The sequence below is a fragment of the Haliotis asinina genome, chromosome 10 (assembly GCF_037392515.1).
Source record: "Haliotis asinina isolate JCU_RB_2024 chromosome 10, JCU_Hal_asi_v2, whole genome shotgun sequence".
In the NCBI taxonomy this organism is placed as follows: domain Eukaryota; kingdom Metazoa; phylum Mollusca; class Gastropoda; order Lepetellida; family Haliotidae; genus Haliotis; species Haliotis asinina.
In genome coordinates, this window is record NC_090289.1 from 21,230,433 (window position 1) to 21,258,069 (window position 27,637).

The 27,637-nt window shown below is 38.5% G+C and overlaps 2 protein-coding genes and 1 pseudogene across 2 annotated transcripts in view; 2 read left to right on the forward strand and 1 right to left on the reverse strand.

Annotated features, from left to right (window-relative positions):
- Positions 1-27,147, forward strand: part of LOC137298938 (leucine-rich repeat and death domain-containing protein 1-like) — a 34,531-nt gene extending 7,384 nt beyond the window's left edge. Inside the window, exons 2-3 of the mRNA XM_067831324.1 lie at positions 15,668-17,608; positions 25,284-27,147. Coding sequence (XP_067687425.1) covers positions 15,670-17,608; positions 25,284-25,582 — 2,238 coding nt within the window. The 5' untranslated portion in view covers positions 15,668-15,669 and the 3' untranslated portion in view covers positions 25,583-27,147. The remainder of the gene's footprint in view (positions 1-15,667; positions 17,609-25,283) is intronic.
- Positions 1,947-10,839, forward strand: LOC137298577 (uncharacterized). Its single transcript, XM_067830877.1, has 5 exons — positions 1,947-1,966; positions 7,207-7,452; positions 7,821-7,970; positions 8,137-8,268; positions 8,523-10,839. The coding sequence occupies exons 1-5, from the start codon at positions 1,947-1,949 to the stop codon at positions 8,587-8,589; spliced, it is 615 nt and encodes a 204-aa protein (XP_067686978.1). The 3' UTR covers positions 8,590-10,839.
- Positions 9,457-13,236, reverse strand: LOC137298578 (uncharacterized; annotated as a pseudogene).
- Positions 27,148-27,637: the final 490 nt, after the last annotated feature.

The following is a 27,637-nucleotide window of genomic DNA, read 5'->3' on the forward strand; positions in this document are numbered from 1 at the left end:
GAAAATGGACTTCTCCCATTCACAGCAGCAAAGATCTACCTTTCTTTTAGGTTGATTTACCCCAAGGGGCAAAGGGGCAAAAGGGCAAAAGGATTTGTGTTTACATGGGTTTTAAGACAGGGATGGGTATTCATCATTGTCAATTCAATCTGACCATGGACAGGTACAGGTGGCTGTCAAGGAAAAGGAGAAGAAACAGATTTTATGCAAGTTATGGTTTATGTGTGACATCCACATTATGCAGAGAGCGAAGTGTATGGGAATGAGGAATATGTCGACACTGGTGGGAAGTGACCATACAAACATTTGATGATGTTTGGTGGAGAGAGGACTTCCGAATGTCAAAAAGCAATGTTCATTCTTCTCTGTCAAAACCTTAGATGACATCTTGAAAAGCAATCCAGAACCTGCCCAGCTATCTGTCTTGAACACAGAGTCGCAGTTGAGTATATTTTCTCGCTAAAACAGGAGAATATCGCACCATAGCCAATCTTGGAATACACAACTCCACTGTCTGCTGCATTGTGCATGAGGTATGTAATGCCATTTACACACACATATTTCTGGCTGAGGGTGAAGAACTTAAAAGGGTTATTTTCAAGATTCCAAAAGAAATGGAAGTTTCCAAATTGTGGAGGTGCTATTGATGCAACGCACATTCCAGTTGTGGCCCCTCAGCAATTCCACTCTGATTATGTGAATAGGAAAGGGTTCTACTCAGTTATCATGCAAGCTGTTTGTGATGAAAAGACATATTACATGTGTAGGTTTATGCCATCAAACACTTTTGGGCTGAAACTGTTTTGAGGACACCAACGGAACTTCGTTGTTACATAAGAAGTGCACGTAGGTATTTTCTGTGTACTTGGGTAAATGGGTATAATCAGGGTTTTTTTACGTACGAAAATTTTCAGATTTCTCTACCAATGGCAAAGTCGTTATTAGTTTATGAATTCAGATATGTCAACTGTGTGTTTTTTATTATCATAGATAATAAACCAGGGTCGTAGCTACCAAAATTTACGTATGATGTTTGCTATGACAGCTGGGCCAACCCTCAAAACTATCTAAATGTAAAACTTTGCAATCTTTTGGACTTATATAAAACAAAAGGCTTGCTATGTGTCATATTTTCACATGACATGATTAAATATCGAGGTAAAAAACGCAGAAATAGTATCAAATTGGATCAGTCACTATACCATCCAGGCATCAGAAAAAATCTGACGGGATATTTTGTTACAATCAGACAAGGAATACCATGGATATTTTTAAACGGCACGTCATGGGCATCCGGCCTCCTCACTTTTTAGGATGAAGAAATTCTGCTAATGTGGACAGGAGCCCAGCCCCCGTGTCCGTCATGGTCGAGGGAGCGGGTGCTGACCAATTTGCTGCTTGGTTTCGTAATTAGACCGTTGGTGAGAAACATTATTCGCTCCACATCAGTGCCCCTTTAAAAGGCATTTTAGAAGTTTAATAGGAGAAGGAAAACCAAGTCATCTTCTTTATTGCACTGAGTGCAACGTTTCAGTGTTGGTACTGACACTGTTATCAAGCAAATGATACATAGATCAATCAATTATTTAGTGTTTATCGTCGGGTTCTGGCTGGCGCCAATGGCACTGATGGGGTAGGTGGGTAATAATTTAATAATTGATAACTGTAATAAAAGGGAATAAACTACCATACCCTCAAAAATCAAAATGATGGGGCATTGACCTAGTTAACCGATGAACATTTTTGATATAAAAACATTTACAAAATGAATGGAAAATAAATAAAAAGCTGAAGTTATAAAGGGAGGGAGAAGAAAAAACAGCAGTGATTTTATTTAGGCATTGGGCAAGGGCCGAAGCTGAGGGTGACACACTAGAGGAGAGCAGACTGAGTTGGGTGGCTTTGACCTTGGCTGTGAGTGGTGGCAACAGGTTACTAAGGCGAGCATGCCAAGTGCAAAGAATGGGTAAGTGAAGTTGAATCCCTGGTCTAAATGTACAGGCTGTTGTTGACGCTTAACAGGGGAATGGATACATGAGTTTTGAACGCCTGGATTGAACGTAGAGGAGAGGTGATAGGGGTAGCAGAAATTTGTTTGGGAGGTTCTAAATTCTTTGTAGTAGGTTGGAGTTTTGTAGGAATTGGTAGGGCTTTGAAGATATTGGGATTTTTGTGGGGGTTTAGAAGTAGTGGTATGTTGTTGTGGAATTTAGGGGAAATACTGTTATGAAATTGCTTAATGGTTTTTTGTTTTTTTGTAGTTGGCAGTGTGTGAGTATGTGGTTTATATCTTCCTTGGTCTTGCAATTTGTGCATGAGCCATTTTTTTGTGTGTCTATTTTGTTTGTATAGTGTGTGATTTAAGTTTGTGATGCCAGTAATAAGTCTGTTTATGGCAGTGTCAGTGTTTGGCATTTGAGTATGTTGGGATTTTTCTTATTGGTGATTTTGTGTTAGAAGTGCCCCATGTTGATTTGTTAGTGCCTGTGTTGTGTTGAAAGTTTGTCTGTATTAAGTTTGATTTAATTTGCTGCTTGATTTCTGTCTTGGAGGTGTGGAAGTTTATGCTGGGTGATGTATCGGTTGTGACTAACTTGGCTGCTGTACATGTATCTGCAGTGTCATTACCTGGGATGTTTGAGTGGCTGGGAATCCAAATGATTGCTATGTTTTCGTTTAAGTGTTAGAGTGAGTCGGTTTGAATTACTATGTTGTGGATTACGTCTGGGCAAGATTTGGAGTGCATGTTGTGTATTTCACAGAATTGAGTGAGTCTGAGAGTATGAGGGAGTTAGTTTCAGGGAGGGTGGGGATTTAAGTGCAGTGCAGTGAGGATGGCTGTTAGTTCTGCAGTATTTATAGTGGTGTGGTTTGTATAGTGAAGGTTGGTTGTAATAGGGGTGTTATGTTGGAAGTGTATGCCTAGGCCAGTGATTTTGTTGGATTTGATTGAAGCGACTGTGTATATGTGGGTGTGGGTGGAGTAGTTTGTGCTGATGTAGTTGCTGGTAATATTTGTTATAGTAGATTTGTGAGTGTCTTTTGGTAGTGGTGGGTTGGGGGGTTGTTGTGAATGTAGCTTGTAATGAGAGATGTGTGTTGTACGTTGTTTAACTGTTGTGCATGTAGCAGACTGTGGAGATGAGTGAGGCATGGAGCTCTTAGTGGGTTGAGTTTAAATTTTTGAGTGTTGACTTCTTTATGTTGTTGTATTTATGTGTGATGAGTTTGAATAGTGGGTTGTGTTGGTTCCCAGCCCAGTAAGTGGATGTTGTTGGCTTAAAATTGATTCTTTGTGTGATTGTGTCTCAAGGCAGGAGAGTATGGACATGTTTATACAAGTTGTATAACAAGTTGTATAACTTGTATAAACATGTCCATACTCTCCTGCCTTGCACATCCCTATTGGCCTCTGTATGCAGTGTATTGTTATGACCTCCACATGTTAGTACTGTGCTGCCCAGTTATTTCCAGTTGTTTTTGTTAATTATTTACTGTATATATATGTACCATCTTGTCTTATCTGCCTCTTACTTGCTTGACAACGATACAAGAAGCTAAATCGAAACGTCGTTCCAACTGATTAAAGCAGTTGCTCATCCATAAAGTTTTGCCCTTATCTGATTCACCAACTTCTAAACATGCCTCTCAAAGAAATGATAAACATGTTGATTGTGGTAAGCAGCCTCTGTCATAGAGAAAGCTGAATGTCTGGTTTATTGACATCTCCATGTCTGCCTGCCTGTCTGCTAAAGACAATATGACATTGTAATACACAGCTTCAATCATTGACCACATGCAATTTGAACTAAACACCTATCAGGCTATATACGCCATAAACAAAATATATTGATTTATGACTCGTGCACCCGAGTTGTGTCTCTGCCGCACTATGTAATGAGGCAGGTGTGATACTTGTATACATGATATGTTTGTATGTCTGTGGGCTGCAAACAAACTACACCCATTTTCCTCGCATGACTGGATCTGACGGAAACTGGTGCAAACTCAGTTTCAAGTACTTGGATGAATGGCAGTTTCTAGCTACACAGTAGTACACTATCTCTACTGAGATGATTTTTTGATTGGATCGAACGTAAATTCAGTGAATATGTATTTACAAAACCCAACATCTCTATGTACATTCCTTATTAAAACAACTTCTTCTAGTTTATATGATTTTGTTTGACAACGGTATATGAATCCATACTGAACAAGGCATCAAGTGCAATAAGGAAGTTGTTACCCATAAAGAATCTTACTTTCTTGTGACTCAACATACTAAAATGGCCATCAAATTGATCATTTTTCTGTACACATAATGAGCCTTGAGCGTGTCAGCAAATGAACCAGCCAATCAGATGCCGTTGTTACACTTGAGTGCACACCCACCCACTATGACTGGGTTCGGTCTCCCCAGGACTTGATTTCAAGGAAAGTAAACCCAAGTACAAAATATTGCACTTTTGAATCACTATTGTATGCTTATAATTTTGTTTATTTGGTTTTTTACAAGCAGCAATGTATATTAAATGTCATGAGTAAGTGATAATTGTGTTTTAATCATGTTTGATTTGTTGGTTACGTGACGTTTAAATAACTCAAATAAGAAGTTTCACGGAAGACAGTGTTACTAAAAACCTGTGTGAGAACTGGTCAAGTATATCTGAGTTGGAATATGACAATTTCTCTTTTCATTTCCTTCCAGGAAAGGTTGATGAAATGTTTGGAAAGTGTTGTAACAGATATAGTTATTAGATACTGTAAATCACAAAAGTTTTGCATCATGATGTTTTTGCGAGTGGCGACCAACAAACGTTTTTGCGTCACGATATTTTTGCGACTTGCCTAATTCTCAAAACATAGTTTAGTTTAACAGTTTCAAAGCTTACTTGCATCTGAAAGTTTTATCTGAAGTAAATCCAAGCACATATTAAAGTTTGCCGCTAATCTTGAACACCATTTAGTGGAGTACTTCAGCATGTTTTCCTAAAAACAACACTTGCTGCATAGGCCATATAAGCTTAAAACAGTTCAAAGGGATTAAATTAAATGGAATGACTCTAATAAATTGGCACTGATTAAGGACCAGTTTAGTCAGTGTCGGCGAAGCTGTTGATGTCCAGATAGGTGTCATGAAAGTTATCCACGCTCGCTGGATGGCCTCGACCTTTCAAACAAGTCTCCAAGAAATGTGTGTTGCGTGGTTGGCGCCTGTCTGGAGTATCGGACGTACTGATTGAGTGAGTTTTGTTCAGGTATCCATTGTTTGACATGTGACACGTGAGTACGAGTAATGCTAGTAATTAGTCATTCTTCACGTTGTTGTCATTGCTTAATATATGTATTGTCTGGATCTATTGTTAATTATATGAGGTGGTGAATAATAAAGCGAAGATAGGACAGGTTGTTTGCTGATTATTCATTGCATTCTACCAGCAAATTGCATCATGATATTTTTGCGAGCTTAAGTCATTCGCAATTTTCACGAAAATATCATGCTCGCAAAAATTTAATGATTTACAGTATACTGGTAATGGATTTGACATTCTGGTAATTAGCAGACTTGATGGTCTTTACTGGTGGGTCAGTCCCATCTAATCTTCAGGAATTTATCCCAAGCAATACACATGCTGGCTGACAGTTGAGGTATTCAAGCATTTCACATGATATTCTCTGATGTGATTGTGTGTTTAAATCAAGTTGCAAGTTACAATTTTAGATATAGCTTCAATTTGCAGTGACTCCGAGAAAACACTTGTGAACAGGAACAAATTACTGTCTTCCTCATAAATATGTAGAATATGCATTGTAAATATGCAGAAAGACAAACAGACTGCTGATGGGCATAACTGGCAATGTTGTAAATGTAGGAAAACAATATCAGTGAGAATAGATAGCTTCGGGGAAAGGCAGAGGCTTAGTCTTGGTACTTTCCTAACGATATTGTATCTGTGTTGCATTGTTGTACCTGCCCACTTGGCACTCAAGTTTGTGAGACAATATTGTACAGTTTGTACAATTTATACAATGCATAATTAGGTGAGCCAGTTATTTTGGGGCTGTTGGCCATACTGTGGAGGTAGATGAAAGCCTAGACTGACACTCCAAAAAGTTCTTTTATTCAGTTAAAGTTCAGAACAGAACCCTTGACACATTACATACCCATACTACCCATTACTGCCCATGTTGAAGTTGGCCATCCGATCATAACTGACAGTTCAAATCATGTCTTTGCTAAAAGAGAAAAGGTTATGAGCACTAAACAGTTTACCACAAAAACAATTATGTAGATCCTCATACAGGGGCTCACCAATAACATTGAAGGGTTTGGGGGTAATGCCAAATCAAAGTTTAAATCCATGCATGGTGTATCCAAAGGGCAGCTTGGTGCACAACTTGATGAGCTTATGTCCTGTTGGAACAACAAGAATTAGAGCATGTTTTCTCCCATGACAGATCTCATTAGGAAATACCACCCCTTTGACTAGTTTTTCTGCTTAGTGTTCAGAACTTTACAGAAACAGTATTTACCTGTTGGTAAATAGTTCCAGGTCTCTGCTGTAAGATTATTTCCATCACAGTTGTTCTTGTTTCATTATAGTTTCATTTCCCTCAGCATGATGAAAGTGATAAGCCTGCATATATGGTACACTTTATAAAATCAACCTGATGATGTGTCTAAGGAATTCAACAAGTACAAATAATGCATTCTTGGTCGTTGTTGGGAAATTAAAATCGTTTTAGTTGAATGAGCCATTTTCCAGTTTTGCCGTTTAGAGTTATCTGCCCTCCGTGACATGTGACCGCGGGCATGACGACAAGTAAACAACAGCTGTCAGGTTGACGTTCTGTTTGTTTTGTCGACAGACGATATTGTTTTCCTTTGGCCTGCTATCATTATTTGAAGAAAATATCAAGTATGTTCTCGTCAAAGACTGTACCACAGTTGAAAATGTATTTGAAAGATCGTGGTGTGACATTTACAGGCTACATTCGTCGCAAATTGATCACTTTGTGTGAGTGTGTTGCCAACTTGAATTTGCCCGTCTTGCATGATGTTTCCGATGTAAACTGCGCATCCCAAACACTATCACACCTGAACATTAATTCTGATCCCTTCCTTATACCCGGCTACTCTAACAATTTGTCACAATCCCCGGAAATTGGAATATATGACGTATTTAATTACTTGGTGTCGTTCAGGCCCGATTACGACAGAGGGAAGCTCCGTGCTTACAAATCTTTTCAAGACTATCGCTTGTATGCTGATGGGCATGTCAACAGTGTGGAGTATGTTGATACTACTGACACTGTCGTAATTTTTAAAGCATCTGTGAAACCAACACAACGGGACAAGACCTACTTAAAGTCCGAGTTCTACAACCTATGGATTGCTGTGGACAAAATGAATGTTGACATTAAGACCGCTTACTGTCAGTGCCCAGGAGGGTAAGTGATCTAACACTGGGAAGGTCTAAATCTCATAATGATCCTTAAAATTAAATGGATCGGCTGTTTTTAACTACATAGCATAAAACTTAAAGCTTAAATAGCATTAAAGCCAAATTTCCCAACTGTCTTCAATTTGCAAAGAAACAACCAGTCCCAAACTCTTCAAAACAATGAGCATTTATATCCTTGTTTCAGTGGATCATAGCCAATATTTGTAAGTTCCTAATATTTCTGTATACCTAGTCAGAATACTGTGAAAGTAGTTATTGATGTTGCTCATGAAGATTACATATTCAATATTTGTTGAAGTAACCCTTATCCTGAAAAATAAAACCCTTTATGAATATTCTTTTCACATATTTCAGTTCTGATGGAGCCTGCAGACATATAGCAGCAACACTTTTTGATATTAAAGCTTTTGAGAAAAAGAGCATCACTGATGGCCCTTCCCTTTGGACCAAAAGACCTCATGATGAGCCTGTGCCACTGGCTCACCTAAAAGTCAAGAAAATCAGGTACAAAAAGAAAAACGAGGATATTTGGGGATTTTCAATACATTAGTCTGTAAGTGGTCAATAATCTATAACATAATCTGGTTTTAGATAAATGACAAACAACAGGAAATAAATGGAAATATATTTAATGTTGCTATATGTATAACCAATCTGTACTGTGTTGCAGTTATGGACAAATGCTTGCTGACACAAGTAGTGACTATGGCCAGGATACTTTTGATCCTCGACCAATAAGTGACAGATCAAATCCTTCACTTGAACTGAACAGGTGGCCAATTTTGCAGCCTTACTGCATCAGGTTAGAATGACTGAAATATTTCTATTTCAGTTTGCAACATGTGACATGTTGCTTAAACATGAAAATGTTAAGTATTCATATAAAAGGTTTTGGAAAATATCTATCTGTGAAACAATGCACTTAATGCATATAACACTTCCAATGTGGAATCATGACAGAAAAGGACAGTTTTCAGTGTTCAGCACGAAATGTATCCCAGGTGAATCATATTATACATGTATTATGTAACTTATCCAAAACTTTCATATTTGCAGATCAATCCTAATGCTTGTGCCTTGGAGAGCCTCCTTGATCCCACTGACACACAGATTCAAGCAATGAAAATTAATGAGGAATGTGTTGCTATGTCCCTACTCAAGAAACTAGAGGCCCTTGAGTTGCCTCCTTGTTCTGACATTTCTGAGGACATTATTGATAGACTGAAATATTGTCCTGATGACGTTAGTTACATTGAACATGAAACAACAGGGCAGAGTGAGAATCCTACATGGTCAGTTATGAGAAAAGGCATGGTGACTAGTTCAAATTTTAAACGTGTTTGCACCAGGGCTGATGCTTTTGAAAAGAACAAAAACATTGATTGCTCAAAGTTAGTGAAATGTTTGCTCCATGGCAGTCTTAGCACTGACATTAGCAATGTACCATCTGCTATTGTGTGGGGTAAGAAAAGGGAAAGCAAGGCCAAAGAAATGTACGCACAGATTGAAAGAAGGAGACATAAAAAATTATCTGTGAAAATAAAAGGTTTATTGATTGATAAGGAAAATCCTTTCCTTGGTACTTCAGTGGATGGTACAGTTGAATGTCAATGCAAAGAAAATCATCAAGACAAACTGTTAGAAATTAAATGTCAACGGGCTTTGCGAGACTGTGATCCTAAAAGTGCTGCACAAAATAGGGGGTGTTACCTGAAAGATGGTAATTGGCACCTTAAAGATGACAGTGATTATTATTATCAAATTCAAGGCCAATTAGGCATATATGGATTTCAGTCCTGTGATCTGGTCATTTACACAAGGAAAGGTATACATGTTATTAATGTACCTTTTCATGAACAATTCTTTGAGTCTATGATCAGAAAAATCAAATCTATTTATGTAAAACAATTGCTTCCTTCATTGCTGCAGACTTTAAACAAGTAAAATAGATGAAGACTTTTGTCAGGTGTGACTAAAACTTCCTGTTTACTGTATGAGGTACATGTATTTCTTTTGAATGAACCCAAAGTCTACTTAGCAAGAACATTGTCCAAGTTACACAGTGAAGCTGCCACATTCACACACTGACAAAGAGAACCTTTCATTTTCAAAGGAATAACACCCTGTCATAGTTTATATTCTTCCAGCCTACCAAAAGCTCTCTCAACATGTATTCTAGCATTTGCTATTCTCCTAGTTTTGGTAACTGCTACTGAACTGAGTTGTCTCCCATGAGAAAATGGTGGTATGTTGAGAGTTGCCTTTTTAAAGGCTAACAGATCTCTTATTAAAAAGCCTCTATCAGCCATGATGTCATCATGTTCAGAGAGTAAATCTAAGAAACCAGACTGCTGAACTATCTTCCTATCTGAAATGCTGCCTGACCATAATTTTGAAACAAAAGTAAATGAACCTTTATGAGAGCAAGCAACCAAACACTTTAAGGTATTTCTATGTTTATAAGATGACCATGTTACTCTCTGGCTGGAAGGAATGCTTGGTTTTTGAAGTAGAAATTCTGTACAATCAATAACTGCTTTGGTATTTGGAAAATATTTAAAACATTTAGGAAGATTGTGTTTCACCTGTCTTGTGGAAGGCCACTTGATAAGAAAACATAATTCTTTGCACATCAGATTGATCCATGTGTTGAAAATTCTACTTATGTGGGAATTTGAAACACCAAATAAATCTGACAACTGCTCCACATCATTAGCTTGCCGTAGACGCATCAGGGTGATGATGAATTCCTCATACAGAGAGAGCAGTCTTGAGGGGCCTCTGCTGGATTTTTGCTGCAATACAAAGTAGGAAATTGTTAACATTTACTCTGCTGTACCATTTACATTGTGAACTGATGTTGTCAGAAACTATTTTGGAAATAATGCACTGGTTGCCAGCTAAAATTCAGAGATGTATTAATTAAGAATCTCTTTATTATCAATAATATGTCTTTATGTTCTGACCATACATAATAAACTGAATAACCAGTATGGAATGGTGTATATAGTATGTAAGATCCTTTGATATGTTCTTACATGACCACTAATGACAAACACACCCCATCCTGCTTTGTCTCACTTTGTCCTCTCCAGTAGGTCATCCCAACAGCCTTGTCTTTCAGCCAGTTGAACACCAACATGAGCATGGCAGTACTGAGCCCTGTTGTAAATGTGTAAAACTAATCATCTATCTTCATTGACTATGTGAAGTTGAATAATGAATTAAACATGAATGTTATGTTTTGCTTACAATGCAAAACCCCAAAGGATTTATCAGTGTAATAATTAAGTTATTTCATGTATATATGCAGGTATTTTGTATGTATTTATGTTGATACACAACAACGTGTAATATATTTACCAGTGTAAAACTTCCTGCTTTTGTTGTTTTTAGTGATGTTATCCATTGTTAATTTTTTTGTCAACATCTTGGGGTTCTGCAGCATATCATCTGTGTATGTGCTGATGTCATCAAAACACAGGTTTGTTTGTGTAGAGGCATCAGCAGTAGATTTGACAGTGCAATAGGCATGATCACCAAGAGCTGTCATTGGACCAACAATGTCCATGCCCTCTTGAATTTCATCTGTTAAATAATTGAACATAATTAGACCGAAAGAATATTAACATAGAGCATATACAAGTATGTACAATTATCACATAAAAAGGATTCAATCCAAAACAAGACAATGCATTAATTGTAAAGCAACATGCTAAAGTGAATGTTTTTAAACATGCATACCTTTGGTAGGTAAGACATCATCCTCTACACTTCTCTTATTGCATGGAGTGTCTGAAGTCACTGGATCAGCCTGTCTATGACGAGGTGGTGGTCTGGGCTTCGAGGGCGTGGAGGTTACAGGGACTGGGTCGGGGAAATCCACAGTTGATCCACGGCCACCTGACAGAATATTTATAAACCAGTTGTAGTTAACACAAGCACTGAAACAACAGTTTAAAAATTTGCATAGGTGCATTACCATTATTTTACAACATGTAACCACTTATATATCTGTTACTCAGGTTGTTGTTTTTTTCATTGTTCGAGAAATTAATCATTTGCATTGACGATACATGCTCAATTTTCACTTTCACCTGACGCAAACAAACACAGCAGAGTAGCATATTCACAAAAAAACTCACCTACGAAGTGTTTGGAACAAACGTAGGTGTGCCTCGTGATGCTTTTCACATCAAATCCCTCTCGACCACAGGCCCTCGTCCACCTCAAACATTTCTCCGGTTGACTCTTCGGTTTCGGAAAAGGAATAAAAAATACGTGTGCCATATCATGGCGATCCTTGTACCTGTTATCAGACTTGCACAAGCCATAGCAACAGTGGTGGAAAGGCATCTTCAACTTCTCTCGGTGTACACGTCAGATAGTGGTCGGTGCACCGTCAAACACGTTACAAAATTTGACAGCCGTTTGTTTTGACCGTTTGCCCGCGGTCACGTGGTTTTGCAAAGGGACATCACTCTAAACGAACTTTTGTGGCGAAACTGGAAAATGGCTTATTTCCTGCAGTTTGAATTATATTATGTGAAAAAGGCATTTACAGAATACCATGACACAAAAAGCAAGTTTCTAAAATGTCCCCACATATTTTCGGCCCTTATAACAGATGCAGAAGTGGGCCCACATTTTGAAATGACAGTATTTGTGTTATGTTATATAGCATGAGGGCATTTACAAAATGATGTGAAAACATAGCAAGTTTCTAAAATTTGGACCCACTTATTTTCAACTCCTATAACAGGCACTGAAGTGGGCCCACATTTTTGAATGTTGTTATTGCCAACGTATGCACGTAGTTCAACAAATGGTATATGGATGGAAATAACGATGGTACAAAATACTTCCCAACATATAAACTTTTGTAATATCTCATGTCACAGGTATTACTTCATTCAGTAATTTCAGTCGTGTTGGCACAAGTGGAGCCAAAACAGCAAATACAACACTGAAAAGCTAACTCCTAATGCAGGAAATGTGCTCAGAGTTACTACAGAAACCCCAGGTACGTTTCTGTATACAGAAGTGTACCCTAGGCAAAGTAAATGTACATAGTCATAGCATAGGATGATCACTTTCTGCATCATGATCTGAGCGCTGAACCGTTTTCTCGAACACATACTTTTATTCCTGCCTTTCAAACTGTGGAAAGAATTCAACATGGCAGTGCATGTTCATCAGGAACAACAATATGCCTTCTTTTGGCTGTCAGTTGTAAAATATCAGCTCCATATTCTATTGTGTTAGAATACAAGGTGAATAAAACAATTTTTGATGCCCAATAGGTCAGGCAATCTGCAACAACACCACAAACTGGTTTCGCTTTTGGCTTGAGAAAAGTGGACTTGTCTGCTGTGTAGGGTACCGGGTACATTTCTGAACATTTACTTTAGCTAGGGTACTTTTCTGTAGTGCCTGTGCCGACAATGACCCCTTCAGCGTTACTTCCCTTATTCTAGCCATAATAATGTGTCACCATCGACAAGGTTGATATACACTGGGTTGCTGTTTAGTGGTTTGAGCAGAGTAAGCTGATGTACAGAGTAATAGTGATTAAAATGACATGTTGGATGGGTCCTCCTTTCTCCCCTATCAGTACTGAGATATACATGACAGAACTTAACGATAAGGCCAACAGAATCCCCATCACTCCAATATGCTGGTACAGAAAAGTAGATGACACCTTTGTAGTCTTCAACACTGACGACGACCCAGAACTCTCCTCAACCACCTCAGTTCTCAACATCCCCATATGCAGTTCACATTGGAAGAGGAATCAGATAACAAACTCCCTTTCCTCAATGTCCTGGTACAGGAACAAGAAAACAAGCTCTTCACTACTGTCTATAGGAAATCCACTCACTGACCAATACCTCCTGTTCTACTCCACTCATCCTCTGCAGTTTAAGAAGGGCATAATTTCTACCCTTACTCGAAGAGCCAACAACATCTGTTCAACAACAGAAGCTCTAGAAATCAAACTAAACCACCTCCGTCATATCTTCACTCATTATAACCAGTATCCCAGGAGTTAGTTAACAATGTCATCAGATATACCATAAGCCCAAGAGATAAATCACCCCATCGGCAATCAGCACCCTTTGTAATAATAATATCATAGCACTCGGCCACCACTTAAGACGACTTCTTCAGCAGCAAGCAGGTATACACATTCTGTTCCAGAAAGGCAAGTCCATCCAAAACCACCTCCAAGCCACAGGCAAACCCACATCAACAACTAAAGATGATCCCACTGGAGTAGCCTACCAGATCAAATGCCAATGTGGAGAGTCTTATGGGTGAAATGTCCTGCTCTCTCCCACTATGACTTAAGGAACACAAAACTTCAGTCCAGAAAAAATACTCCAAATCTGCCATAGCCAAACACACCGAAGCCAACCCTGACCATGTCATCCTATGGGACAACATCCAAAGCCTGGAAGCCAGTGGCTCAGACTACAAGATTAGGAAACGTCTAGAAGCCATAAAAATCCAGCGCTTCAACCCCACCATGAACAGGGCCACTGTTATTTTATCTCATCAGGTTGTCACCACCTAATAAATGATCACCAGTAATCCACCCATACCTCATCCACTGGCTTCTATGCTCCCTTTTGTGTATTGTAATCACAACCATCAATATGTACATCAACCTTCTCTCTTCAACCAACTCAGCAATCCGATGTATTTCTACCTTGTCAGTTGTATAAACACATTTGCAGCTATGTATATGTTCTCCATGTTACAAGTCTATGTATCACTTACTTGATAACGGTGTTAGCACCTACATCAGAACAGCACACCCATTGCAATAAAGAAGTTGACTATCCATAGTACGTGGTTTTCCAACATGGAAAGAGTCCGCTCACAAAGTCGACACCAAGGTTTTTACACCCAGTCACAGGTGGGCTCAATCCTGACACCTTGACCTTGCTGGATCAGTAGTCTGGTGCCTTAACCAGCTTGCCGACCAGCTAGCCTCCCTTTGCCTTTCCTGCCAACACTGGTCACTCTCTCCTCCAACACCTGTTGAGATGGTTAGGGGCATTTCGGTTCCTGATACAGCCTTTATGTCCTTCCATATTTCAGCCCTTTAGCCAAAATTTCACCATATATGGCCTTTGGTATGTAGTTATTTATCATTATGATGTGACACTGTTGATAAAATTTACATATTCCTCATTTTAAATTAAGTCTTCATTTGATGAAATCATGTTCCTGGTGTAGGTACCAGCTGTCTGCGGCTGATCTGAATTTATTTTGTCCTACTTACACAGCTCTTTGTTCTTACAGTGTTCGCTGTCATCTCTGTAAGAGTGAGTGAGTGACTTTAGTTTTAAGCTGCACTCATCAATATTCTAGCTATATGGTGGCATATATGCAAACATAGTAGGAGGAAAGTGTTTTCTTAACACACCCTGTGGAGCATGTTCAGCAGCAAGCCAATGAATTTTCACAAGTACTGTTTGTGCATGTGCCGTATATGTCACATAATAAGCATGAGTCAGGATAAGTATAAAATATCAATTTTATTCAGAAAATTATATTATTATCATATGTGTTCAGTTACTTGTTGAGTCAAGGACAGAATGCTTTTGACTGTTCAAGACAATTTGTATTTGTCACTATATACGGGAAGTAAGAGAAGTGCACTCACCATTGCTTTAGACATTATAGTTACCATTGTGCTCTCAGTAAACTCAGCACTATGTATCGTCATTCACAAGCTGAACATATTTGTGTCAGTGGTTAGTATGTTATGTGTGCTTAGCCTTTTTCAAGATGTAAATTCAGAAGTAATCTGAAACATCACTGCAATTGAAGTTTATTAATGGAATAAAACAAAATATGCTGGTGATAATAATGGCAAGCCAACATCTCTGTCTGTTTTCCTACATCCAAGATTGTAAATGTTTTGTTTTACATTACAGACAAACACGTTTCACCTGTTCTCACATTATGGTATTATTTACAGAGGTGGAGGAGTGCACATTCACTCATGGGAACTAACTGAAAACCTGTTACCTCTGCAGACATGCATTTTTGAATTATTGAAACATTAAAGTTATTTTGCAGATGTATAATTTTAATCACTTGATAATATTCACTGTTTTAAATCCCTACCATGAGCATTATTCCTGTTAGTCTTGATAAATGGCTTTACTCTGTTATTCTTTTTTCAGTCATGGAATTGGATAACTGTGGCAGTTGTCATCTTGAGGACACGCATGCAGAGAATCAACTTAACCTGCATTCCTACCTTTGCTCCCAGGGCAGTAAAGTGTGTCTTGATCTCAATGAACTCTCACTGTCCAAAGTGCCAGAAGAAGTATTTGACCTTAAAAATATATCCTTTCTATTTTTAAACAACAACAACATTACTGATATTCCTGACAGTGTGAGTCATCTGGAAATCCTTGAAGGATTAAACCTGTCTTACAATGGTTTGAAGGCCATAAATCGACTTGTTTACCATCTGCCCAAACTGCAACTGCTTGATGTCTCTAACAATGAATTGGAAGCCATATCTTCAGAAATATGTGGACTTCCAATGTTGTCTGAACTTATAGTAAATGGAAACAGATTATCCTCAATTCCATCCACACTAGGTCATATGACTGAATTGACTGTCCTTGGGATGAATGAGAACAGGTTGAAAAATTTACCAAACAGTCTTGGTGGTCTCAGTAAGCTGCAAATACTAGGGCTAGAGAGAAATGAACTTGAATTCTTGAACCCAGAGATTTGTCGACTAGAAGGTCTTCAACGCATTGGCTTGTCAGGTAATCACATGACAAATCTGCCACATGAAATACAGAATCTGATCAAGCTTGAACAGCTTCTGCTTGATGACAATGAGTTTGGATTCATCCCTGTACAGCTATTTTGGATTGAAGGACTGAAGGAATTGGCCATGTCCGGAAACAAGCTGTCATTGGTGCAATCTGAAATTGGTAATTTGAAGAAACTGAAGATCTTGGGTCTGAACAACAATTTGTTAAAGGATCTTCCTGTTGAGCTGTGTTTGCTGAAAGAATTAGAAATACTTGGGCTTGAGAACAATTATCTTCAGCATATACCAGAGGACGTAGCTGAACTGTTTTCTTTGAAAGAATTATACATGGGTTCAAACAAGATCTCTGAGATACCAGAAGGCTTAAGCTGGTGTTCAAATCTTGAAGTTCTGAGTCTGTTTGGCAACTCCTTGACAGGAGTTCCTATTGAATTTGGTAATTTGAAAAAACTTCACACACTTGTGTTCTCTGACAACCTATTTGAAGAACTCCCCAAGGCCATTTCAGTGCTTGAGAATCTGAATATCATTGCATTGGATGGGAACAGAATGTCTACACTCCCAGATGAATTTGCACATTTATCAAAACTAAGGCATCTGAGCTTAAGAAAAAACCATTTTGAAACATTCCCCTTACCAGTCTGCAAAGTTTCAACTCTTGAGATCTTAGATGTTGCTCACAACAGTGTGACTGATATTCCTCCAGAAATGGCAGAACTGCACAATCTTACCGTGCTAAATATATCTTGCAACCAAATTGGTAGCTTTCCACCAGAATTGTGTGCACTTGTTCACTTAAAATCTTTGGACATGTCAGGGAATATGCTGGAGGAGCTACCTGAAGAAATATCCATGTTGACATCACTTAACAACCTTGACCTGTCACACAACAAGTTTTTTAAGTTCCCAAAGTCAGCATGTGCCATTCCAAACCTTGTGAAACTACGCTTTGACCAAAGAAGTGGATCTCGAGTACCTTCACTTCCTGATGAGATAGAATTCTCAAACGTTTTTGAGTTGATTGTCTCAAATAATACCTTAAGAACATTACCAAATACAATTTCAGGCATGAGAAATCTGGTGTCGCTTGTTGCAGATCATAATGAAATAAACAGCCTTCCTGACACTGTATGTGATATTAAGCACCTTCATGTACTGCACCTTAATGACAACAAACTCGTATCCCTCCCAGAGAACTTGGATCATTTGAGTAAACTAACGGATCTCCGTCTCCATAACAACCCTTTGAAGACACCACCAATGGATGTTTGTGTCAGTGGTGTCCCTCAACCCATTGGACGGTTCATACGGAGAGCATTGGAGAGAGAAGGTGATTTTATTGTTTTATTTAGCAAAAGAGGTAGGAAAGAAAATATTTTTGCAACAGATGCAATATTTTACCAAGATGTAAGAAGTGCTCAAAGAGTTTGCAGTCATTTTTATTTTTCCTTATCCTCTCATTGCTTATTGCTTTATTGTCCTCTAATGCTTATGTTTTCGCCATATGTCCCATGTGACTGCTACCTATATTGTCACTCACTCCTTCATCGCCCACCTGAGGGTGATTCTGGACCCTTGGATCCCTTCCAGGGCATAATACTCAAAATAATGATTATATTTAAATTCATCATGCACTGCTAAATTATTATTTTTCTCACTTTGTTTGCAGATAGGATCTGCCACTCTCCCAACTGAACTGAAGTCATCTCCCTCCTTAAGTACATTCAAAACACACACTCATCTATTTCTCCTCAACATGTGACTTTTAATCATCTCTACCTGCCATCTGTATGTAATTTTTACATGGTGATGTGGATAGACACCATGTGAATGGCCTACTATTGTTTTACAGATGATGATAAATATGCAGCAGAGAGGGTTGGGATAATCCTTTCACAGTCAGGCTTGTAAGGATCATCATCATCATCATCATCATCATCATCATCATCATCATCATCCCTTGCCTCCTCTACACACAGCCCAAACTGTGAATGGTATTTCTGCCAGGAAAATGCTGCCTAGTCAAACCCACCAAAAACTTTCTGGAGAATATGTAGGCTCCCCAACATTGCAGCCTTCTGCATTACCCAGATTGTCCGAAGGGCGGTGCTCCAGGTGGAGAACCTGGGCACTCTCCTGGTCTTGGCCAAGAGTTCAGGAGGTACCAAACTAAGGGCACTGGGGAGCCTAATGACAGTGTACTTGGGATGCAAGTGAGATTTTTCAAAGGCAAGTGAGAAAGACCTCAAAAACCAATATACAAATAAGGTGCTGGAATCTGAATGTTTAAAGGTTTGAGCATTAAGGGATCCAAATTTGTTCTTTACAGTAAAATTGATATGTTTTTTTAGAGTTCAACATACTTATATGATTTCTGAGCGGCATTCTTGATGGTGGTGTAGAGATGACAAGACTCAGTGAGATGACAAATGATCAGCTTCTGTATCTTGACAAAGGTGACATTTCAGTATAGATTCTTATACTGTTTTCAAGCAGCAAAACAACACTTGTGGCCACACTTCCAGTGCAACATTGGGCATCCTAAGACAAGGTATCAAATCCTACAATGGCCTGCTCTGGGTCCGAAAATAAGTCCAGTAGAACACTTTTAGGGCAAGATTCAAAGAATACTGAGTGACTTCCAACAAAGGCCGACAGCTGCAGCTAGATGTGATCAGGCATTTGGCAGAGAATGGATCCAAGTGCCAATGGCCTTCATCAGCTGACTAATTTATTCCATTCCAAACCATACAGACGATTCACCGCTTTCCAAGCCCATGGAGGCCACACAAGGGTGCATCATACTGGTACTATTTATGGTTGTTTTGTTCATATGAACTTTAAGTGTGATTCCCAAAATTGTGCTGACCATAATTGTCAAGTTTGTACTCAGTCCTCCATGTTGAGTGTTAATTAGAGTGAATTAAAATGTTTGCTCTAAGACGTCTGAATCAATGCTCTCTTGTACCTTTCCAAGGCTTGGGACCCGTGAAGATGCGGGGTAGAATGGGACTTCAATAACCCATGCTTGCCACAAAAGTCAGCTATGCTTGTCGTCATAGGCGACTAGTGGGATTGGGTGGTCAGGCTTGCTGACATGGTTGTAACATGCTATCGGTTCCAAATTGCACAGATCGATGCTCATGTTGCTCATCGATGCTCATCATTGGAGCATCACCATAACACTGGTGAGTGTGCCATAAAACTAAACTTGCTCATCCCCAAGGCATGGACCAGTGCAACATATCTGTGGAGGTCTGGCACCATTTCTTACTGGGAGAACATACGCCTCAACAATGCAAAACTTCACATCTGATGAGCAGAAGGCCATAGCAGAACTACACAGAGATGACAGCATCACCATCACCGAAGTAGACAAGGGCAAAGCTACTGTTGTCATGGACACCACAGACTTCCTCAACCATGTCAGCACCACCCTGAGTGACACCTCCAGGTACAAGACCCTATCTAAAGACCCAACAGCCAAGTTGGAACGGCATCATGAGAAGACCCTGAAAGCCCTAGATGAGATTAATGAAATAAGTGACTCTACATTCAACAACTGAATCCCATCAATTGCCAACCTCCCTATGAACGTGCAACTGTCAAAGTGATTGAGTGAGTGAGTCTTAAGCTGCACTCAGCAATATTCCAGCTATGTGGTGGCAGTCTGTAAATAATCGAGTCTGCACCAGACAATGCAGTGACCAACAACATGAGCATCAACAACATGCACAAGTAGGAACCAATGACATAAGTGAACCAAGTCAGTGTGCCTGACCACTCAATCCTATTAACTGCCCCTTATGACAAGCATAGTCGCCTTTTATGGCAAGCATGGGTTGCTGAAGGCCTATTCTACCCCGGGACCTACATGGGTAGCAACTGTCAAAATTCACAAAAATCTTGTAAAACCAGAATACTTGTATACTCTGGTGGTTTTGTATTCTATAACACTGTTCACTTCCTGTCAAAATTATCATCACCATTAGGCAAAGAAGGTGAAATCTTCATTAGTGACTCTGCATCATTTGTGAAGAAACTCTCGGATTCTCATCTAACTGACACAAAGGTTAGCTACAGCGTTGTAGACCTGTTCACCTACATTCCACTTGATGAAGCCCTCCACATCCTCCGTGCCAAACTTGACTTTTGTGTCGGTAGTCTGGACACAAGACTCACAGTAGACAGCATTGTCAAAGAGGACCAACAGAAACCACTGTTCCTAGATGTGTCCTTGCAGAGCTCCCCCAACAACATTACCTTCTCCATCTACAAACCTACCTACACTGACCTGTATATTGACTAACTCTCCAACACGCAAATGTCTCCACCCTAACCAGATGAGCCAAATCTATCTGCGAGTCTGACCATCTAATTGAAATTGTACATCTAAGAACTCCATTCATCGACCTCAACGGCTATCCCAAACAACATGTAGACAAAATCATAGCATCGACCCTACAACATCAAGAAGAATGCCAACCAAAACCTGAGCCATCCCCAGGTAGAATTAACATTCCCTACCAAGGTCAGATAGCCAGCACATCAGTTGACTGCTCAAGAAAACTTACAGTATAGATGTGACCTCCAGGTCTGACAAAACACTAAAGACCATTCTGCGGGCCAGTGGTAGATGTACATCAACCAAAACCACTCACAAGCCCAGAGGCTGCAGCCACATGCTTATGTGTGACTATGGCAGCAGCTGTCTCGCCCCATTGACATTATGCAGAAAGAGCACAAATCTTCAGTAGAGAAATCAGTCGGCCTTTTCTGAACACATTGTGAACAATCTGTCACACTCCATTGACTGGCAAGCAACAATGATCATAGCATTGAACATCCATGATTGGCAACGATGCAAAATTTCAGAAGCTATCAGCATCAAGAAATTAGCCCCACAGATGAACAGAGACCAAGGGGTTTACCTACCCAATGCCTGGAAAATTGATTAGACACAAGGCTTCACCAATCACCTCATAATCCACTGTTGCAGCATCATCCCAGCCCTTAGTATCTTATCCCAGCTTTTGTATATCATTAAACTATCACTCTCCACTCCCCCTACTATTGTGCAGCAATCAGATACATTGGCTTCTATTGCTTAATCCACTGTAACAACACCATACCGGCCTTTTGTATATTTTAATTCTCTTTTATCTTCTATTTTTTAATTGTATATACACGCTTAAAATCATCACTCTGCCTTCATGTACATTACTAGTATATATCTTTTTTAACTCATTAAAGCCCGAGAGCCACTTCACTGCTCAATACCTGGAACCCCATGCTGATTGCCTGGCTAGCTGTGGCGAGACTAATTAGGGCTATTCACGCCTGATTTCCCTGGCAGGTTTTGAAGATTACAGGAAACTGTCTTGTCATACGAGCAAGTCCTGATTGTTTAATTGTTTGATTGTGTTGTAAAGATATGTGTTCAAAGAAAGCAGGTGTAAATACATATCAGATATGTAATGTTTTATGTAATTTTATTTCACTTTCTCTTGTAGGCCTTTGGTGGTGTGTACATATGTATTTTCTTAACATATATATGTATTCTTTGTATGTAAGACATTAAACATACTGAAACAAATAGTCCCTTTCATATCATTGTGTGAGGTTAAATTGTACAAAACATCTATGTCAATGGCTGTAAAGAAGAATTTACGTACATGCTTAATAATCTTCCATGACAGAAGCTTTTTTGCTGATACATTTCTAGTGTATACTGAATATTTCAAGGGAAGTACTCATAAGCTAGTCTGTGATTTACATGGACAGATTAACATTATATAACTTTGGTTCATCTAGATTTAACACAGAAAAATCTACATGCATGTATACATATTGTATACTACTATTCCTTGCTCATATATAAGACAAAGGATCATAGGATGGGGTGTCTTCAAAGTTCCCGAATAGAACATTTTATATCTCAACTGTTTGATATAGCGGTTGATTTGTTATCAATGACCAATCGTATCATGAGATAAGATACCTGTCACAGAGGAAATGACAGGTGATGGGGCGTGGGCTGAATTTCTGAAGAGCACATTTGGTCACTAGACAGCTTGGATACAGACTTATTCGCTAGATCGTTGACCAAATGATATGCTGGATTTCAGCTTTATCATCTCTAGCTATCCTGAAAAAGTTTGTGTATCGAGAACAGACATATTCATAAGGATGCATGAAATGTACACACAGGTCTAACAAGCTCTTTGGCAAGTATATTTATTCTTTGTCCTTAAAGCACTCAGAGCGCTACAATGCGATCATTATTATCTCGGATAACCCTGCACATTGTTACGAATGAATATCCTAATTCAGGTACGTGTATTATGGAATTCAAAAAGTGACACGATACTGATTTATTATAATGTATACACTTGAGGTGAATCCCCCAAATATTTATGAAGATGGGCATGCAACTGATAATGGGCGTGACTCCATAAAACGGGTTGTCTAATGATATAACAGCACATTAATTTGTTTTGCAGTTGCCATGAGACAAAACTTTAATTGGACATGCCTTCTGCCAGAGGCTGTTATTTCAAGGTTGAAAGAGGTGTTCAAATATCTCATTACTATTGTCTGACTGAATGATTATACACATGTGTATCAATTCCGTAACTGATATATTATCCTCCTTTTATTGACGATGGATCTGATACATGTGATCATTACACTGGATCAGATAATTACAGAAATCAAATACAAACGTTTCTTACATAATGCTTATGTAAAGTGCATTGCAAAATCACATTTCAAATCTACATAAAACTTTCAACAACTTGAACAAAATGCTTCAGTTATCTTTGTATGGTTTATGTGTAGTATATATTTTATCAGTCAATGCAAGAGTTATCACTCCATTTTCGATTATGTATTATTATCAGTTTTAGAATTATGAAAAATCAATAGTCGCAATACAAACATGGGTGTAATACAGTATTGCTATTTATGTCTACAATTCATTATATGAACTATTGCAACAAATGGATGAATGATTTAATTTAGAAGAAGCTTCTGTAACCTTGTCACCGTTAATTCAATCAATGTGCAAAAACAGTATTTTCGTATTCATTCCCAATGACAAGTAACAAACACTTACCTCCTGTAACAACATCTCATAATCCCCTTTCTTGCAGAGGTGCTCATTTACCAGTATAAGCCTATGACATTGCTAGCAATTGTTATCAAAACACTTTAATACTTCTTTTGATTAACACAGAAAGTAACCTCTCTCGTCAGAAAAGCTAACCTTTGATCATTACTGCTAAATTGATTGAAATAACAGGTACAGTACGAATTTAAAATCGAAAATGCTAATCTTTGATCAGTGCTACTAAATTGTGCAGCTCTCATGTTAGGTGGTAGTAAGTCCATGCTTTTGAATGTTCTTTCATATAGTCTGGCTAAAATGCAAAAAAAAAAGAACATGCTGTAAAACTGGGGTGCCAGGAATGTCAGCTGGATGGTGTTTTGTGCTGCTGTCTTAACATCGGTGAAGACTTGGTCGGGCAGAAGATTGGTGTTGATGGCTGCTGCAGTATCTCATAGATAGGTGAAGAAGCGTTAGCATGTTGACTGCTTCTTGATTGGAAGGAGACCATACACAAAGGGACACATTTTGTTCTCAACGAAAGCATGTAATGTGTACATCTGGGTGAGGTTGGATGGACACTTGTCAAAGGTACCATCACAATAGTAGATGGAAACTTGGGACAGGAGGCGCAAATTCTCAGGAGCTGCAAAGATAAGGATCATGTCTTGGTGGCCATCTGCAACAAGGAGGAAGTTCTTGCATGCCATGGATTTGGTGTAGACCTCTGGTAAATCTATAATCACAAAGATGCTTCAGGACAAGATTTGTTTTTGTGCTCAACCTAGTTTGTCACATCCTCCGACAATTACTGTGATTACCCAGGATTTGTATTGAGGGGTTACCAACATTTCTTATTAGGTCTTCAGCAGTGTAAGTTTGGTTACACTTATCAAGACACCTTGATCTGAAAGCCCTTTCACATATTACTAGATAGGAAAGTCAACTTGAATTGGTTGACAAACTCCTTCAATGTCATCATGGGCATAATCTTGATATTACTCATCCAGACAACCAACTTCTTATGAATGCATCCTAAAGGCGGATTACACAGATTTATTACAGAAAGTCAAGGAATGATTTACCATGCAGTACTAGATTAAGTAGTATGGAATTTTGGCAGCAGTTCTCAGCAACCAGTACCAGAATGCAGACTCTCTGCATGGACGATCTGTCTGATGTTTGGTAGAAAATAGTCACATAATGCATTTCCCCCTGGCTTCTGTTAGGGGATCAGATTTTGATGAAGAATATTATATCTCTTTTAATATTCTGTCCATATCTTAGTGATGAGCGGAATCTTTCGTCTATTATAAGTTCTTTAAGGCCTTATGTCTAAAGCATTTTGATGATGTGGAGAATATTGCATTTAGAACAGACTGTCTTCCTGTTTAGAATAGACCAATTTATACAGTCAGTTATCAAATATACTTTCATTTGTTTATATTTAATAATTGCATTTGTTTTTAGTTTTAACTTTCTTTTGAGTGCACATGAGAAACAAAAGTATTATTGTTAATTTGAGCATAAAAAAAAGAGTTATTTCATATAAACAAAACATTGTTTTTGTTTGAGTAAACACACAGCTTACTGTATGCTAATGAATTCAGTTCAGACAATTCGGATCCAATCTTTAGTTCAGTTTTCAATTAAGGACTCAAAAAAGTGTGGATGTTTTGACTCCATTTACTTTCTACTGATTTGTCATGTTGGCAAGCTTGCAAACAGCCTGTTACTGTGAAGTAAATAGGAAAGTTTGTATGTTTCTGATTTAGAATCTGAATCTGTAATACAGGACTTATGAGAGGATAAAAATTGAGCTCATCTGTTTGAAATAATTGCACATGTGTGTATTTGTAATTTTACATTAACTCATATTTGATTTTCTTTCATTTAGAACTGCTCCTGAACAAGATGTTTGAGAGAATGAAGTATGATCTGAACAAGAATGAACTGCGTTATTTGATGAAGAAATTACACTTTCCAGAAGAAAAAATGGTTGAATTTGAACAGATCCATAATGGGAAAGAGAAACTCCCAGAAAGAATCTATTCGGCAATGTTGTTTTGGAAAGAATTCAAAGGTGAAGAGGCCACAGCTGAAGAACTCCTTCGTATACTGAACATTCTGGGACATGATGACCTTGCACAAAGCCTCAAACTGATGAAGATTTATGCAGAAAGACCTAGGTTTTGAGACCCTGTCAAATAGTTCATTTCCATGTTTCTTTGAAAGCTTTAAAGTTAGGTGCCGTCATCGGCAGGGCCTTTCTTGTGTGAACAGATATCAGTGAGGCCCTTTGTGATTTATTTTTATTTTTATTTTGTTAACTGTTGCTCTCAACAAAATTCTAGCCAATGCTGGCTGGCTGTAAATAATTAAGTGTGGAACACAGTCCAGTACAGCATACGGATATGATGACTTGTATCAATGATGTCATAAAGCCCTGACCACCCAATGCAATTAGTCACGTCTTAGACAAGCATGGGTTGCTGAAGACCAATTCTAACCCAGATTTTCACAGGTCAATGTAATTTGTGAGGTCATCTCCAACATTTGAATGTTGACCAATTCAGACAGTTGATGACACACGGTGCAAAGATTTGTGATTACGTGGTTTTGATCATGTGTTCTGGGCATTATGAAAAAGTATGGTTGCATTGTTTTACCGTCACCTACTGCTGATCATTGCTTTTTGAATAGAGATATGCCTCTTGTAGCCCATAGAGATATGCTCTAATATTAATCCCCAAAGAGATATGCTTTTAATAGTTCATAGCCTGTAGTGATGTGCGTATACTACTGAATAGCTTCTGGTACTTATTAGCCCACAGGGATATGCCTGTGTTATTGAATAGCCCATAGAGGTATGCTTCTGTTATTGAATAGACCATGGAAATATGCTTCCACCATTGAATAGCTTCTCACACTTTTTAGCCCATAGAGATATGTTTCTGTTATTGAACAACCCATAGAAGTATGCTTCCTAGTATAGATCTTGGAGTATACTTCTGCTAGCCCATATCAAATAATGGTAGCAAATAATGCTGCGTACACTAGATAAGCCACTGGGATATTGCTCTAAAGAGATATCTTTCAAAACAGCCTGTAGAGATATGTTGCAAAAACAAATAGGCCACATTGCTCCATTTTTATACTTATTAGCCCAGAGAGTTATATTCTTCAGTCTTCATATCATATTGGGATGTTCAAATGCCAAGAAAACCTGTAGGCATAAGTTTGTAATGCTAAACATGTAGATTCTGTGCTTGTTATACTTAACAACCAAATTGTTAAGAGCTTATATACAAACTCTTCTTACACTTCATAGCCCATACTAAAGGGACACTGAACCAGAGCAATTTCCATGGGCTGGTTGTTGCGTTTATTATTGTTTTCCTCCCATGAGTACATAGATGATACCTCAGAATTCTTTGCAGTCTCTGCTGCACCACCTGCAAGCATAATTGGTGGTATTTTGATCAACAAATCTGTTTGCTTGGTATTTTAGAGGTTGGTGAGTAATAAGAAAGAAAGATACTTTATATAAGGATAACAACTTATTATGATGCAATGTTTCAGTATGCAATGATGCAATACTGTTGTCAAATAATTGCTAATTAATCTTATCAGCCATGTATGTTTTTGTTGGTGTCCTCCAGTTAGCCATATGGGTTATAACAGCATATGGTATGGTTGACAGCACCAACAACTACCTGTGTAATATCTTAGTAATAAAGCGGAATGGTCCAAGAAACCCATATACAACTTCACATCAGTGGACTTTTAAAATAATATTTTAATGTAAATGTTTAACAACATATTTTATTTTGTACATATCTTAGCACTTACAGTGCTTTTAACATATTGTATGCACTATACACTTGAATACTTGAAAAAAATTCTTCCTCTGTCTTCATCATAGTACACATACATCATCAAAACATTATTCATTATTCGCTTAAATAACTTAAATTCACAATCCATTATTAATGGTCAGTTGGCTAGAGATAGCCAACCACATCCAGAAATTGAACAGATTCTTTTCTGGCCTGCTTCAGGTTGGATCCACAATTTAACAGGTCTGTTTTCCTCTTTTTGCTGAAATTCCCACATGGTTATTGCCTGCTTTTCATTTTTCCCCAATACATGTATATAATGATGCCACACCCTCCTATCTACCCTATGGCTGAAAAACTGAAGATAGTATCCCTCAGCTGCAGAGGTCTCAACAATACATGTAATATGAAA

Bases quoted from the DNA above. Each gene is read 5' to 3' on its own strand.
- LOC137298577 (XM_067830877.1), top strand. From the start codon at position 1,947: ATGCCAAGTGCAAAGAATGG. The intron at 1,967-7,206 runs GTAAGTGAAGTT...GGTGTCGTTCAG, and splicing joins ATGCCAAGTGCAAAGAATGG to GCCCGATTACGACAGAGGGA. The intron at 7,453-7,820 runs GTAAGTGATCTA...CACATATTTCAG, and splicing joins TACTGTCAGTGCCCAGGAGG to TTCTGATGGAGCCTGCAGAC.